Consider the following 16360-nt stretch of genomic DNA (forward strand, 5'->3'; position numbering starts at 1 on the left):
ACACCAGACATCTATCTGTCGAAGTGTCTAACGTAAATCTGGTGTCAGGGCGAGAGGAAACTCGGGTTATCCGTTACTGACTATTATGTACATGTATATAAAGGACGGAAAACGACACCAGACATCTATCTGTCAAAATGTCTAACGTAAATCTGGTGTCAGGGCGAGAGGAAACTCGGGCTTTCTGTTACCGACTATTATGTACATGTATATAAAGGACGGAAAACGGTTCACTTCCTATTAATTTAATTTTAACTTGTGTGACTTTTTTCAGGTACCAAACAGAAAAATCTATAATATAGATGAATTCAAGCATTGAACATATTTTTGTATTAACATACGCTTTAATTCTTAGATTAAACTTGCACATCAAATGTTGCATCCCGAAGAAAGTATCTGAAATATGACAGCTCTGACACTAACAGAGCATGCAAAGCTGCTGTTTGAAAAATTCACGAATTATCCCCTATATATCGTCCATACTAGCTTTTCTTTTAATACACTTTATTCTAAATGTAAAACAATGGGTCATGGTCTGTATGAAATTCAAAACAACTCTTCCTGTTTTTCTGTTTTTATTTTTCTGTTATTTTATTATGTATTATATAGCACTGTGTATCATTTATTTTGGCAAGTACCGAATAAATCGCAAAAAAACAGAATGCACTTGCGTAAGAGCATTAGTAATAGGAGATTAAAAGGCAATGATTCAAACCCAGATATTCCCTTTGAATAAATAAACTGACATATGCATGGTGTACAAAGCTTTTCCACATGTACCAGGTATGTTCTTTTGTACCAGGTACTACATGTAGGTCCTGTCTTTTTGTACAGGGTAAATTTTAAATACTGTAGATCTTTTGCACCAAATACATAAATCTCTTTTGCACCATGTAATACACACATTTTTTTCTTTACTAAATACATAGCTTTTGTTATAGAAACATCTGTTTTTGTATCATGTATGTATCTTTTCTCCAAGCACATTTTTATATAAATCTTCTGCTTCAGCAGGTATATATTTTGCACAAAGTACCTGTATTACCTTTCTTACCAGTTTCATATCTTTCACACTAAGTGCATGCCTTCCACACTAGTACCCTAGTACCAGCTTCATATCCTTCGTGACCAGTAAATTACACACCAGGTACCATAGAAACATCAGTCAACAACTTTACCAACGCGAATTGTATGCGTCAAGGTATCATATGAGGTGACTAGCAGGGCATTAAGTTTAACTCATTCACCCCTGAAATTTCGTAATGAACTATTCCAACCTTTGAATTGGAAGAGCTCAAATGTGTCTTCAGGGGTGAATGAGTTAATCTTACATGAAGGTGATTCTTACTGGAGTGAGGTTTCTCATTTTTATCTTGTGTAGATGACAAATACTCTGCTACAGACAGCTCATAACAAAAGTGTCAAAGAAAAATAACCACTTTTTTGTTAGGATTGCTGATTAAAGCACATGCTTTGCCAACATGTTTGTTCTTGTCAAAAAAAAAAAAATTTTTGTTCCAGACATCAAATAATAACCTCCATCCCCCACACACAGCATCCTGAATGATTTTGTTATCTTGAAACAGACAAGTAACAATAAATTTACTCTACAACAGATGGCTCATAAGGGAAGGGAAGTAATTATTTTAAAAATATGATGTATTATTATATATTAAACAAAAGGATATAAACAGGGATTGGGGCTTTCCGATATGTCCCCTTCCATTACACAAACAAACACATTCACTTGATCCATTATTTACACATTTATGCACAGGACATCATCTGCAGCCTTATTAATTACATTAACAAAACCTTACTAGTTTCCATGGCTTACAATGTTAACATCCAATATCACATTGTTTCCAGACTGCTTCCAAATTTATGCAGTGAAATAAATATGCTTAAGAAGAATATAATTTAAACGTCAGTTGTGGAACTTAATATTTATTAATTTAGCACATTTTTTTAAGTTCAAGTCAAATTATATGCATATCACAATTCTCTATTAAAAGTTAAAAGTACACAATGATGGTGTAAACCAAAAGCAGAACCAGCCAGACTTATATATTGTTCTTATTCTCTTGTGATAGAAATGTCCCAAAACATCACTGAGAAAAAAATATCTTTAAATATAGGGTAGCACTTCCATAATATTATTCCCTTTATAAATCTGTAACATATTCTACTGCATAACACAGAGGTGAAACATTCACTCAATCGATGGATCTATACCACACTTTGACTACGAACACGCTTTTCTTTCATTTCTTCTTTTGCTCGCAAAGCAAATAGTTCACCTACATATGCAAGTCCAGGTTTCGTCTTCAGCATAATAGGCATACCACGTTTCTCATTTGCTGTTTTACACCTTCTAGTTTATAATATGTCTATAACACATCAAGTACTGGACTGTGACATTTCCTCTTACGATGTAATCACAACGGATGAAATGTCATTTAAAATGTCTTTCATATCGTCTTTTAAACTTAACAGCAAACCTGTGGGAATAAAGAACATAAAATCAGTTCTAAAATAGCCAGAGCAAAACCTCTACAATCTAATCAGCAGTGTTCATACCCAACATTATAAACACTAAATACAATATGAAATAGAAATGATGAGCAACAACACCAATGTATCCGGTACAAAATGTAATGTTTGATTTACATCCTACGTGCTGACAAGTTTCGGCCAAGGGGAGGCCGTCTTCAGAGCACAGTTACATGATGTTTGCAACTATGGTACAATGACAGTCATATGTCTAAAGACAATAGTTCTAGAAGAAACAAAATTCTTGTAGAGCCTAATTCACTTATGAGAGGTCATATGATTTCTGGCCTTTTATACAATTTACAATGCACCCATAACAGTTGAAGATTTAACTGAAAAAATGGAATCAACATATGTCACAGTCAATATTACTCATGGAATTTAACTATTTAGCTTTAAGAAAGACTGAATGTTCCTATTAAAATGTTTGTAGAGATAAGACCAGGTACAATGAAAATCATTTTACGTAACACTACCAAGGTTACAGAACAGCTTTATGTGTGAAAATTGATAAAATAAAATAATTTCATTATTTACATCATATGTGGGTTTTCCCCTCCAGATTTTAAACAAGACTTGGTATGATACCGATTTACAGGGAATTTGGGGATGTGTAAGTGTTTACCTTTTTGGAGGCTTAATTATTCTTTCTCACCTGTATTTGTGTCACTCTCCGCAATATAGGTCACTGTCAAAGGACGGCAATTTACCTGTACCACCTGAAAAAGGGGATATTAAAATAAAGCAAATAATGGAAACATGTTTTATCTTGCAATACTTAAAATTTGTTCAAATACACTGTAGTTCATACATGTGATGAAAATGTTGATATGCCATAGCCAGAATTTCTTTACCATCTACAGCAATATCACTGACACTGTCGACTTAAGGTAATAGGTTTGTGTCACCATTTCTCAGTAGAATTTCTTCAAATTTTGTAGTTATATTGCTTTGAAGTAAAGCAAATTTTCTACCACAAAAAAAAAAATGGGTTGTCAAAATTTTAAGGATTTTAAATAGAAATTTATGTAAAAAGGAGTGAATTTTGAAATAAAAATAAAAAGACACAATATTTTGCAAAATAATGTCAATAAAAATGATACTGCCATAGATTAATAGTGCATTAATGTATATCAATTTAATAAATGCTGAAATTGTGTAAAATAAATTATCTATAAACGATTAAAAATTGACATTTATAATACAACTATATACACATAGTAATTGCATGCAAGAGTTATCTTTCTTGAAAAACTTCACAGTAGTGAAATAGGTAGCCGGTTTCCTGAAGTAAAGACAAATGGACACATGTGACTCAATATTCATCAGTTTAAGAATTAATGCCTGATTGCTTTGAAATAATTAATATTGAGAGAACACACTGTTCTGTCAATAATAAACATACAATATTCATCAGTTTAAGATTAAACATTAGAATATGCAGAAATGGTGATACTGTCTCCCTACATTGGATTTTCATCTAGGGATGTACTTCCTATTTCCGTTTATCAATAAACTCATTCGACCTCAAATCATCTATTGTGAAATCATATTTGCTTTGAATCTGTTCAGCTATTGTGACATCCTTAATGGAAACGAAGAGAATCTAAAAGATTCTTTAGTTTCATATTTTTATACAGCCTACTTTACCTGATAGTTTTGATACATGCAGACAACTGAATCATTTTTCTTAAAGCCCATCTTGTTGGCCTGCTCTGTTCCCCCGCTGAAGGTACACAGGAAGTCTTGCCTCAATGCCAATTCTGGGGCCTGCTCTGATGACACTGTTAACAGAAGGCATACACAGTTTTAATTAATAATAACATGTGGCCCAGGGTTTTAACAGTTCACGCATGCTCTTTACTTATTTTATGTTGAATGCGATACACCCATATCGAAAGAATGAAATAAATACAAACTAAGAAGAGGCAGAAATTTAGTAAAGTCTTAAGATATTTACCTTATCCTTTGGGGCCTTATGTTGGCTAATATCATATTCCTATTATCAGGCCTCAAACTTATGTTAACAGCCGAATAAGTCTATTTGACCTAAAGCTGTTCTGTATCAAATTATGTTTAAATCCCCTCATCTTGGCTTAAAAAGTAGTCTTGTTTGAAATTTACCAGTTGAATTCTGTCACTCTGCCCATGTATGGCTACAATCATTGGACCTCTATTTGATGCTATCCCTTTGTTTGGGTATGGCCACATCATTTAGTTTAAATTCCTTCAACTATACTAAAGGAGTAGGACTTTAAGTATTTAGCTCTATTTTCTCCACTTTGCCCCATCAGATTTCCCTCAGGGGTGACACGCTTTTAGCAGGTAGGTCAAAGACTCCCAAGTCTTCCAATTCTGGATGGAGACTTCCTTTTTTCATTCTCATTTCTATTTCAATTATATTGGAAACATTTACCAGGTAGCTTAACAAGTGAAAAATTAGTGTTATCTTGTGGTAAGCCTATACAGAGATGCCTCACATTTTTCTCCAAAATAATTCTTACCTTTGACAACAGGAACACCATCTCTGTCTGTTACTAATATAGCATAAAGGCCTGTAACTCTGAAAGGTATGAAATCAAAATTTCGGTTTGAGTAATTATACAAAGTAGAACTTATGTTTATAGAAGTTTTAGTGATATTGCTATGTTTATTTTCAATATAAATATATCTAAAACTTGGTACAAAGACTTTTTTTCATTGGAACCAGTTTAATGTAATATTCGTCAGACAAGCATGATGCATTAATTCAAAAGTTAACTTTGTAATCAAATGTAGTAGGACGAGGAATAGTGATGAAGAAAGTGCTGTCGCTGGGGCTCAAAGCCGCAACCCATGGCTCTCCAGCCCGATGCTCTACCGCTGAGCTGAAGGGAAATTCCCTACAGCTGACGCTTGTAAGGCAACCTATTCAATGCACATCTTTTATACTAAAAAGTTGTGTCTTCGGGGTGACAACATAGAAAAAGGAGGGAGGAATGTAGCAGATTGGGGCGATCGTCAGCAACCAGATAGCTCAATTCAATTGGTAGAGCATCAGTCTAGAGTTCGGAAGGTCCCAGTTCGAATCACGGTCTGGCTGTGCATTTTATCTCTCCTGTTACACAAATATTTGGATAAGCAAATCAGAGACATATATGCTACATATATATAGGCTTTATATGTTTCTGAGCAAATCTATACATCAGGGAAAACTTACAAAAATAAAGAAAAAAAATCTACTCACGTCTTCATCAATTTGGACAGGTATGCTTTTATTTCCTGAAAATAAACAGAAAATATATTCATAACAAGATCATACAATCTGAACTGTAAAGACCTATAATAGCTAGCTCTATTGACCTATCTGAAATAGGTCTTTTGAGCTATTTTCAAGTGATTTTCTTTTTTTAAAGAAAACGAAACAAAGTCGCTTTTAAAAGAAGATTGTATCATTAGGTTGATAACAAAAGACATTAAATATAAGTATTCTTTTTAAAAAATAATGATGTAAAAAAATCGGAAATTTTACATTTATGAAAAATGAAAATAAACATCTAACTGTATGCTCTGATCAGACAACATTACCATGAACCTTATTGTTTTATGCGACTTTGCTCTAATTTAATGAAATTTAAAATCTGAGAAAATATAGCTAAATACAGCTATAATTTATAGGTGTATATAGCTATATAGGTCTTTATCAGTTATAGCTATATAGCTCAATCGGCAGAGTGTACTGGACCTGGTCATATTTGTACACCCACAAGGTGTTACAACAGAAGCAATGCTTTGTTGTCTGCTTGTAATTTATTATCTTTGACGTTGTGTAAATTTAACAAATACTTTTCCTTAGTCAACTGTCTACCAGGTAAGAGGAGTTTTCATCTTTTTGGGGAAAATTGTCATTTTGTAGGTGATCTTGTTAATGTGTCATGTGACGAACTGTTTCAGTCTGACATTAACTGTTTGTGATTTAGGAACAGTTACTCCTCTTTATCAATAACCTAAAAATGGCTGTACATGTATGTGTCTTTAAATAATTATTGTCGAGCTATTGTACTAATTGGGAATGTATATTCAACACATTATGAAAATAATTAAGTTTAGAAAGAGTCGCAGACACTCACTTCCGCCATTCTTGGAAACGACTTTTTCTGGTTTTAAATTACAGAAGAGTTCCGTCGCGTTTTTCGTCTGTTCCAGTTATCTTCCTTGTTTGAACCAGAGACATATAAAATACGTCTCTGTTTGAACGCTACTTTTTGTTGCCAAATCAATGGTTTACCCAAACATTTGATAGGCCAATAGATTGGCCTATTTATCAAGAGAGAAGTAGTTGACGTTAAATAACATACATTTTTGAAAAATAGATTTTGTTATCATAACTTCACAACTTTATGTCTTTTTAGAAAGGATTTTTTAAGTTTTCTATAAGTCAAATCTGATTTTATTTTTCAAAGTTCTTGATTCATTTCGTCCACGGGAAAATCATCTCGGTCATTGTTTTGATATTCAGCCAACTGCGCGTTAAAAATGATCATAATACCCATTGGAAGAAATGTTTACAAAATTCGTCATTTTTGTTTAGCTTTTGATATACTATAGGACACGCTTACTTATATTACTTACTACCACGGACTTAGATCTAATTCCGTGTTACTACTTACTACAACCACATCCCTGCTACAACGAGTGATTTTATAGACATGAAATTAGTTATACCTTTATACAAATGTCTTGTCTGGTCGCAACTTGATAATGCAAGTGCAGTCTGGTATCCATATAAATACAAACATATTGATTTAACTGAAAATGTTCGACTGTTTACCTGGATTACAAAAAATATCATATTAAGAAAGGCTTAAAAGTCTTAATCTACCTACTTATTGAAGTATATAAAATTATCAGTGGCGTATATGACAAGGCATGCTGTACCTATGTAAAATTATGGTCAGACGGGGGCCATCAATACAAGCACAGAAATTCCAAAAAAATGTTTCCACAAAGGGCTACTTAACATCAAGATGGAACACTTTCACTGTGACAGCACCACGCATATGGAACAACCTACCAGAATCACTGATATCTGGTCCAGACACAAACTGTTTTAAAAATAGACTAGACAAATTTTGGGAAAACCAAGACCTGGTTTATAATTACAGAGCCGAACATTTATATGAAATTTAATCAAAATTTAACGGCACTAAACTGTCTATATTTTTGATATTATATCGTACATTTTGTTTATATATCGTTAGTATTATCGTGTTTTATGTATTGTATGATTTCGAGTCCGGTGAAGAGGATTGTTCAAAGCCTGTCATTGTACCGGAATTAACTTAATCTAATTTGTTTATTTAGTTAGAGTTGTTGAATGTCCGCTTCATTACCGAATATATTTGGAGGATCGTTGATATATATATATATTGCTTGGTGGTAGCTGAGAAGTCGAAAATGTCTCGGTCATCAACTTGAATCAGAGATGTGAAAACTTCATATGTGAAAGTATGACTTAAACAAATCCTAATCGGTATTAAAATTTTAAAAAAACACCATGATATGGATGAATGTTACTAACGATTATGTCTTCTGCTTTGATATACCATCAGTTCTTGATTATATCTTTCATATCGACTCTCTGAGTTCCGATATTTTTCTTGTGAGTTGACGATATTGTATTCGGGTTTTCTATTAACGCATATGCAGAATAAGTAAAAACACAAAACCCAAACATGCGAGGTGCTGGAACGGACGAACGCCATTTATTATGATCGTACCAAGACAAACAAAGGTTTCACTTGGTTGAGCGCTAACTCAGTTCAAGACAGATACTTTTTTCTATAAGCTGTGAGGATCAGTTCTCGTTTCGACATGGTAATTTGGTATATAAAGAAAAAGAGTATATGTATGAAGTTAACTGTGTCATATGAGAAAAATTTAAGCAAGACAGCTACAACGAGGTTGTAAAATAGCAGAAAAAGAGGAAGAGACGAGTTTATTATCCCCTCTAGAGCAACGTACTGCCCATCCAATCCACATGGAGATTATCTGGAAAGCTGGAAAGCATAGGAAGATACAGGAAGGGTGCTGGGCAGAGCAACAACAGACGGCACCATGCAAGCATGGAAGAACGAAGACTGAACCCATGCATCGGCTGACCGGCAGTAACTGATCATCATTGTACTTTCAGCTGGAAGTACAATGAAGTGTTGTCTCAGCTTGCAACATTATTGTTAAAACAGTTGTAGTCTGTACCTGTCTGTATTTGTTATAAATTAGTATTTGTTCTTGGGAACCAGTCTTTTCCAAGAACGGATTACTTATAGTACACGGCAACCACTTCAAATTAAATGACCAAGGGAGACAGGCTACAGCTTAAAATAAGACTGCTGTTGTACGGTCTTTGTAAGAGGTCTTCATGATTCTACAGGAAGAACAAGAACACATCATAACCTTCCTGAGGGGAGATAGAGATTCGACCAGACGGTGGCACGAAATAATACGGTTTGTCCAATCATCTTTGATTTAAAAAAAACCCTGATCAGAACATTTGTTAGTGAACTGACTATTCATCAGGGAAGAGCGCATCCTCGATACTCCAGGGGTTACGCTCATTTTCGCTCTCTGCACCCCTGGAATATGTAATAGCAAAATTAAAAAGCACAAAGACAGCTGTTTAATTGGTATCGGGTAAAAAAAAACACCTGATCAATCGCTAGGCTAATACATGTCCTTTGAAGATTACAAAGGAGCGACATCCGACTTAGGTCACTTTTTACCGTTATGCGACCGAAAGTTTCGTTTGATGTACATCAAAGGAAAAAGGATCGAACTCGCATTCTTTTCTCATCAACAAGGTGGTGCACACTGAGCTTTCCATTTTGCTATGGTACAGAGAGCGAACGTGAACCTAACCCCTGGAGTATCGAAGATGGGAAGAGTAGCCCGAGTTTCCCCCTGGCCCTGACACCAGACTGGTGTGGGACATCTATCTGTCAAACTGTCTAAGTCTGGTGTCAGAACCAATTGCCTTCCTCGCCTGAGCGATTGGTTTTGTATTGTTTAACGTCCTATCAACAGCTATGGTCATTTAAGGACAGACACTCAACATTAAGGCCAAAAGTGAGGTGTTGCTAAGCAAGGCGCTAGGAAATAAAAGGTAGTTAGAAGTAGAAAGAAAGATAAAGATCCCAAATATTGCAATGGGTGCAGCAGATTTATTTTGGTCGCATTTGTGTCCCCAAATAGAGCCCAAATTCTGCAGGGGGGTTCGCGCATTAGTCGCCTCTTACGATACATGCCGTGGGTAACGGCAGGTGAATTCATTTCCCGATCCCCCACCTGCAGGGGTGAACAATATGGGAACCTCGCAAATAGCGAATACATACCAAAACAATATACAAGAGGCCCAGGGGCCTTATTAGCACACCTGGTATTTTATTTTTCAATTTAAAACCTGCTGAGTACCATTCAGGTTTATCAAAGGAGTACAAGAAACAAAGTTGCAAGAAGAACTACATATTCATCTGTTTTGGTGGGAAAGACAACAAGAAAATGAGTTTCCATGTTATGTCCCAATTTTCCTCTATTTCCCCTATTGGGCCTCACATGCACCTTTTTATACAAATTGATTTTTTCCCCCCTAAGCATACTTCAGACCACATTTGGTTTAAATCCCTTCATTTGTACAGGAGGGAGGGGGCACATGTTCCATTTATAAATATTCAATTCCCTTTGCCCAACAAGTTTGGTTAGGTTAAAATCCCTTCAACGCTACAGAAGGAGCAGGATCTTTAATGTTTTCCTCTATTTCCCCTAATGGGCCCCACTCATCTGCCCCAAAGAAGGGGGTCCACACACCTCAGTTTCAACAAAATTGATTCTTTTGTCCCTAAGCATGCTTAAGACTGCATTTGGTTTAAATCCCTTCACTTGTATAGTAGGAGAAAAAAAAATCCTCTGTTTATACAAACTTGAGTCTCCGTTGTCCAAAGATGCTCTAAGACAAATTGGGTCAAAATCCTTCTATTGCTTGAGAAGAAGATTTTTAAAGATTTACCTATTTTCCCCCTATTTGGCCCCACCCCTCTGCCCCCAGGGGGACCATAACCTCCATTTATACAAACTGAGAACCCTTTGGCCAATGATGCTCCAGACCAAATTTAGTCAAAATCCTCTTGAGCTGTTCAGGACTAGTAGCGTTTTAAAGGAAAAAGTTGACAGATGCCGGAAACCGGACGCCGGACGGCAGACGCTGCGGCATGGGATAAACCCACTTGGCCCTTTGGGCCAGGTGAGCTAAAAATGGGAATAGTTAAATCCCTATTTCAGTGACATTCAACTCTTTTAACTACAGAAGAAGGAGACAAGAGTTGGACAAATTAATTATCAAAGCATGCAACATCCGATCCGATTAGCTTCAGCAGAGCACTTTCAACGACTTAAAACTTGCAATGTCACAGGACTTGAGAATTTGTTACAGCTATATTTGGACCTAAACTAATGTGCTCAGAGTTGTTTAACGGGTTTAGATCTAAACCTAAATTGTGTACACTCTTGATCTGAACACACTAGTTTAGATCTGAATAAAGCTGTTACCAGTTCTTAGATCCTTGTGTGCAATGTTGCTCAGAGCATCAGTAGAAGAAATGGCTGCACTAGCAATGGAGTCATTAAAGTAGCTTTTCTCCTTTCCTCCATCAGACATCGTCGACAACTCGCTCAATTGGTGAAAGAACCTGAAATATCACCGAAATATGAAAATGGAATTTTGCAATGTTTTTTTTAATCTATTTAACCCTTTCACCACGGTAGACCAATATGGATTCATCCAGATAAATGTGTGGTAGAGTCTACTAAAGTTACCTAGGAGTGAAAGGGTTAATGAGACACTTGAATGATGGCAATCAAAGTGAATTGTGCAAGATTTGAAACCAGAACGGGAAGGAAATGCTCAAAATATATAGCAGAGAGAAGCTTACAGCACAGAACCATCAAATGCTTTTTTGCTTTTTTTTCAGTATAAAGCTGGTATCTATAAATTGTTTCCACTATCATCCTCAGAAAAATAGGGTAGGTAGGTAGGTATTTTTTCATTTTGAAAAATATTTTACTATGCTTATATAGAGCAGGAGTTACGACTTTTCAGTGCATATCACAAAATGCCAACACAATCTTAAGGGTAGGCACAAAAATCTAGGGCCTGTAGGGTTAGCGGAAACAAAAGATTTTTTTAATTTGGCCATGGAACTGTTAATCAAATATATAACTTTGTTAAACTTGTCTCCGATTCATTATCAAAATTCATATCAGAATAAATTAACACAACATTATTTCAAAATATAGCTTTATTTCTGAATCTGTCATACAAATTGATATCAGATACCATAAAGTATCCATCTCTTATACACATCACACTCACAGTTTGAAATTTGAAAATGAAATCAATGAACAGATCAAGATAAATATACATAACATTGTACAATCTGGAATTCATTAAGGACATAGTTGAAAGTTTGATTAGATCTCTGTATCACACAATAATATACAATTCATATTGTGATAAAAATTTCCAATTAACATAATCTAACCCACAGGGACTTAACAATTTGTTACAGCTACATTTGGACCTAAACTAAGGTGTTCAGAGTAATTTTACACATTTTATAGGTCCAATGAATGACCTCCAGTGATGACGTATATATCATCATTAGGGCTGGCATTTTTACCGAAAGTTTATCTAAACCCCTAAAGCAAGTAAGATAATTCTTGAACACCTTAGTTTAGGTCCAAATGTAGCTGTAACAAATTCTTAAGTCCCTGTGATCTAATCAAGTTTTGAGGTACTAAGTGATCATTTGCATGTTTGCAACCCATTTCCCCTATACTACAAGTATAATTAAAATGTATACATGTGTGAACTGAACACATTTTCAAACATCAAACATCTACAGAAAAATGTTAGGTATTTTCTCTCAAAAATATATCATTTCTGTTTTGAAGTATTAGCTTTTTTAAACAGATTATTTTTCTAGCTGAACTTAAATATGGCTCCTCAATGACTATCCTCTAAGACAATAAAACACATAACTTTCAAAAAAATATTGTATAACAATTTTATAATACATATGTGATTGAAGGGCATTTCCAGCAAACCCTGGGACTGTCTTTCAAAGAGAAAAAATAAATTAAATTTTAACCAAAAATGTTACTAATACACTCAACATTCTGGTAAACACTTAGATACATAAGCTTATACGGTAAATGATAGACATTTTACACAAGACTGCTTGTATGTTTTGGGTAATTCATACCCAAAATTGTTTATTACGGGTATTATCTATGAATTTACCTAAATGAGTTATCTGAAAAAGAGAATGTCTGACAAAAGCGCTTGTTATGAATATTTTATATGATACAATGTACAATGAAATTATGGAGTGAAAACTGTTGGTCAAATAGATTTGGAGAGAGGCATTCAATAGATAACCTTTACCTCGACTAAATGGCCTGAAAAAATACAACTTTTTACGTCATATACAGAAATACAACTAATGAAGTCAGCAAAGATAACTGAAAAAATACCCCAGTTTATTGAGCAAGCACATATTTATATATGACCTAGGTAATGAAAGGTTCAATGTAGGCGCAACCATCAAGGACAAGTAAACATGTGATAACTGAATGTATCAACACCTAACCTTAAGGACACCTCCATGTATCTGATACGAGTTAATGGACCCAGGACCAATACATTCTCCTATCCAACATAAAAATAAGCAAGTCCCTATCAAACATCAGTTACCTGTAACACAGTAGTGGATATCCCTTAGTGTTGGGAGTGAATGTGTGATTAACCCTTTCACCCCTATGTAACTTTAGTAGACTCTACCATGCATTGATATGGATGAGTCTATTATGGTCTACAGTGGTGAAAGCATTAACATTAATCAGTTAACATCAGCATGTTATTGGAACTATCCAATAAACTTATAAAACGGAAATTCTATGTAAACATTTTCTTTTTGATTTCACCAAAAATTGTGACTTATAAGTACCGATCATCAAAAAATCCTAATGAATGAAAAGAGTTGCTATTTTTTAAATGATTAAAAAAAATAAGTTTAAAATGCTCAAAGCAGAAAAGTAACAACATTTTAAAGTAATGATGATGTTGAAAAATTCGTTTGTGTCTCAGAAATGAACTAGAAATGTTATCCAGAGGTTAACTTTTAACTTCAATGATAACAATACATCTTCATAGTTGCCTTCCATAACACCATATGCTTCCAATCGTAAAGTTTGAAATACAATTATTTCACAACATTTTAAACAGGCACTAATAATTATGAAGAGGAATTTGCATTCACAGATACGAAAATTTCATCAACTCTACAATTTACAGATCTACAAAGTTTGCAAAGTTCGTTGAAATCCATCTTATACTTGAGGGTAGTTTACAAGATGTTTAATAAAAGGTAGTAAATATCTTGATATCAACAAAACAACATGGAGATCACACATGCACAGGTTTATGTGACGAGCGAGATATGTTTCACTAAAACATTGGTGCAGTACTATAGGATTTGTACAGATTAAATTGTGTCAAGAGACAGATGGAAGGACGGATTGATCACCTGCTTCCAGTGTACCCCCATTTAACTTCATTCCCAAGGGGTAAGAAAGAAACTGCTCAAACTAAAGATGTGAACTATTTTACTACCGGTACTTACTTTCAGTAAACGAGTAATTGTTTTGATATAAATGCCATGTGATGGATAATTGATTACACAAATAGTAGAATGAACCATTTGATTTTCTTTCAAATTGTAAAACTCTTATACATCTAATGCTATAACGATTCTGTTTAGGAGACTTGCGTAGTGTTATGTATTTAAGCTGTCAATGAATTAAATTTAATCCTAGTGTCATAGATAAACACTTATAATAACAACTTGTATACATTGTATGTATTAATTTCTAAAACATATCTAGTACCGTATATCATAAAAATTATAACTTGTGACTAAAATGAAATATTTGAGTTGTGATATTTTGTTTAAACATGAATATCAAATTCAAGAATATCCTTAATAAAAAGCAATACTGGTATCAAAACTTAAGGCCAAAATAAAACCTGAAGGGTTGAAAAATTTAACTGTTTAGAATTTTACAATAAAGAAATGAAGCCATGAAGGGAAAGAGCTAAGGAAACAATTAAAATAAAGTGAAATTTATAATCGGTTCTGTAATATCCTTTCATATTATCTCATGAATTAAACATGGTGTACCTATTGCGATCTCAGTACTCTTCGACACAGGGACCTGAAAAGCTTCTTGTATATATGATCATTGGGGGTGTCATTTTTACCAAAAGTCAATCGAAACCCCCAAAACATTTAAAATTTCCCTGAACACCTCAGTTTAGGTCGATATATTGCTGTTACAAATTCTTAGGTCGATGTGCTCTTCGAAAGAAAAATCCTTAAAGCAAGATGCCAAAATATTACTATGTGTCTCAGCACTCATCCCCTTTGCATTTTAAGACAACAGCAGTATGTATAGTAGAACCGATGAAGTTAAAGTACCATCTGTATTCCTCTCCCTTGATAAGTATCAAGATTTAAAACATAATACAGAGATATCAGTAATGCATTGCTTTCGCATGCAATGCATTACATTTGACATAATAATTTATTTTGATGTCGAAATATATTAGGACAGTGACTCGGACACTCTGTGATGCCTTTAGTCGTTTATTTCAGCCTCTACAACTGGCAGTCACTAACACAGGGTATTGTATAAATATATTCTACTCCGAGCATGAGTACATCTCTTAAAAAGCTGTAATGCCTATTCAGTCAGCAGACAAAATTCCAGTGACAGAATAAAAACAGAAAGAGTAAGAAAGGAAAATAATTAACAAACACCAGAAAATAAAAAGGTCCCAGAAATTAGAGTATAATTTTAAACATAACAAACAACATATTTCCATATTTTATATGGCATAATTTCTTATCACAATAAATTCTGAAAGTAATGCAGTATAACTGTAACAGGAACAGATTCAAAGTAATCATAAAAAAATATCAACAGTTTTCTTATGTAGTTCATTTTTGTTAGGGAAAAAAGAATAAATAAATAATTTGATAATTACAAAAAAAATGAAAAAGAAAACTGAAATTGACATTGTAGGAATCAACATCAGAAGAAATATGAAAAAAATCCAATACTGTAATTTTCTGGTTTTTTGTTGTGTTTCTTACAAAAAATATGTGTATACCTAGGGATGAGTAGGGCAATTATGTGCACTGTCAGTGTATCATTAACTATATAATGTACTAACTACTGCTTTAATCTCCGCTTCATGTTTTCTATCAAGATCAATGTGTTATCAATATGACTGATATTGATTGGTCATTAACAATTAAACTTGACAACATTCAATCTTACATTTTGTGTGTGTGCAAAGGTTACACAGTTATTTAGAATGATTTTAATTTCATTTCTTTCTTTATATCTGAGCACATTTATACATTTACATGACCTATGACCAACAATCTCGTCCCAATTAATAGTTTTTAATTATCCAATTTCACATTTATGAAAATTAGGATTTTTTGCACAACCTTTGCCAGAAAATCGCCAATTACATGTATTTTTTATCTCATAAACAAATTTGCCTAAATTTTCATGATATTTCAGTTGCATCAAAGTTTCTAACAAAATTTGGATGAAATATGCCCAGCAGTTCTGGAGAAAATAGTCACTCCATGCATTCATTAATCGAGTGAGAGATTTAAGATCTGGCTTTCACTTAATCACT

General features: G+C 34.1%; 1 protein-coding gene across 1 annotated transcript; it reads right to left on the reverse strand.

Annotated features, from left to right (window-relative positions):
- Positions 1–561: 561 nt before the first annotated feature.
- On the reverse strand, positions 562–6694 carry LOC110449881 (ragulator complex protein LAMTOR3-B-like). Its single transcript, XM_021497026.1, has 6 exons — positions 6663–6694; positions 5780–5814; positions 5058–5116; positions 4204–4337; positions 3209–3272; positions 562–2501 (listed from the first exon to the last, which is right to left on the reverse strand). The coding sequence occupies exons 1-6, from the start codon at positions 6669–6671 to the stop codon at positions 2428–2430; spliced, it is 375 nt and encodes a 124-aa protein (XP_021352701.1). The 5' UTR covers positions 6672–6694; the 3' UTR covers positions 562–2427.
- Positions 6695–16360: the final 9666 nt, after the last annotated feature.

This window comes from Mizuhopecten yessoensis, unplaced genomic scaffold, assembly GCF_002113885.1.
Source record: "Mizuhopecten yessoensis strain PY_sf001 unplaced genomic scaffold, ASM211388v2 scaffold4837, whole genome shotgun sequence".
Classification (NCBI taxonomy): Eukaryota; Metazoa; Mollusca; class Bivalvia; order Pectinida; family Pectinidae; genus Mizuhopecten; species Mizuhopecten yessoensis.

Coding starts and splice junctions, on each gene's coding strand:
- LOC110449881 (XM_021497026.1), bottom strand. Junction 5,117..5,779: donor CTGTCCAAATTGATGAAGAC/GTGAGTAGATTT, acceptor CATACCTTTCAG/AGTTACAGGCCTTTATGCTA. Junction 2,502..3,208: donor GGAGAGTGACACAAATACAG/GTGAGAAAGAAT, acceptor TTATTCCCACAG/GTTTGCTGTTAAGTTTAAAA.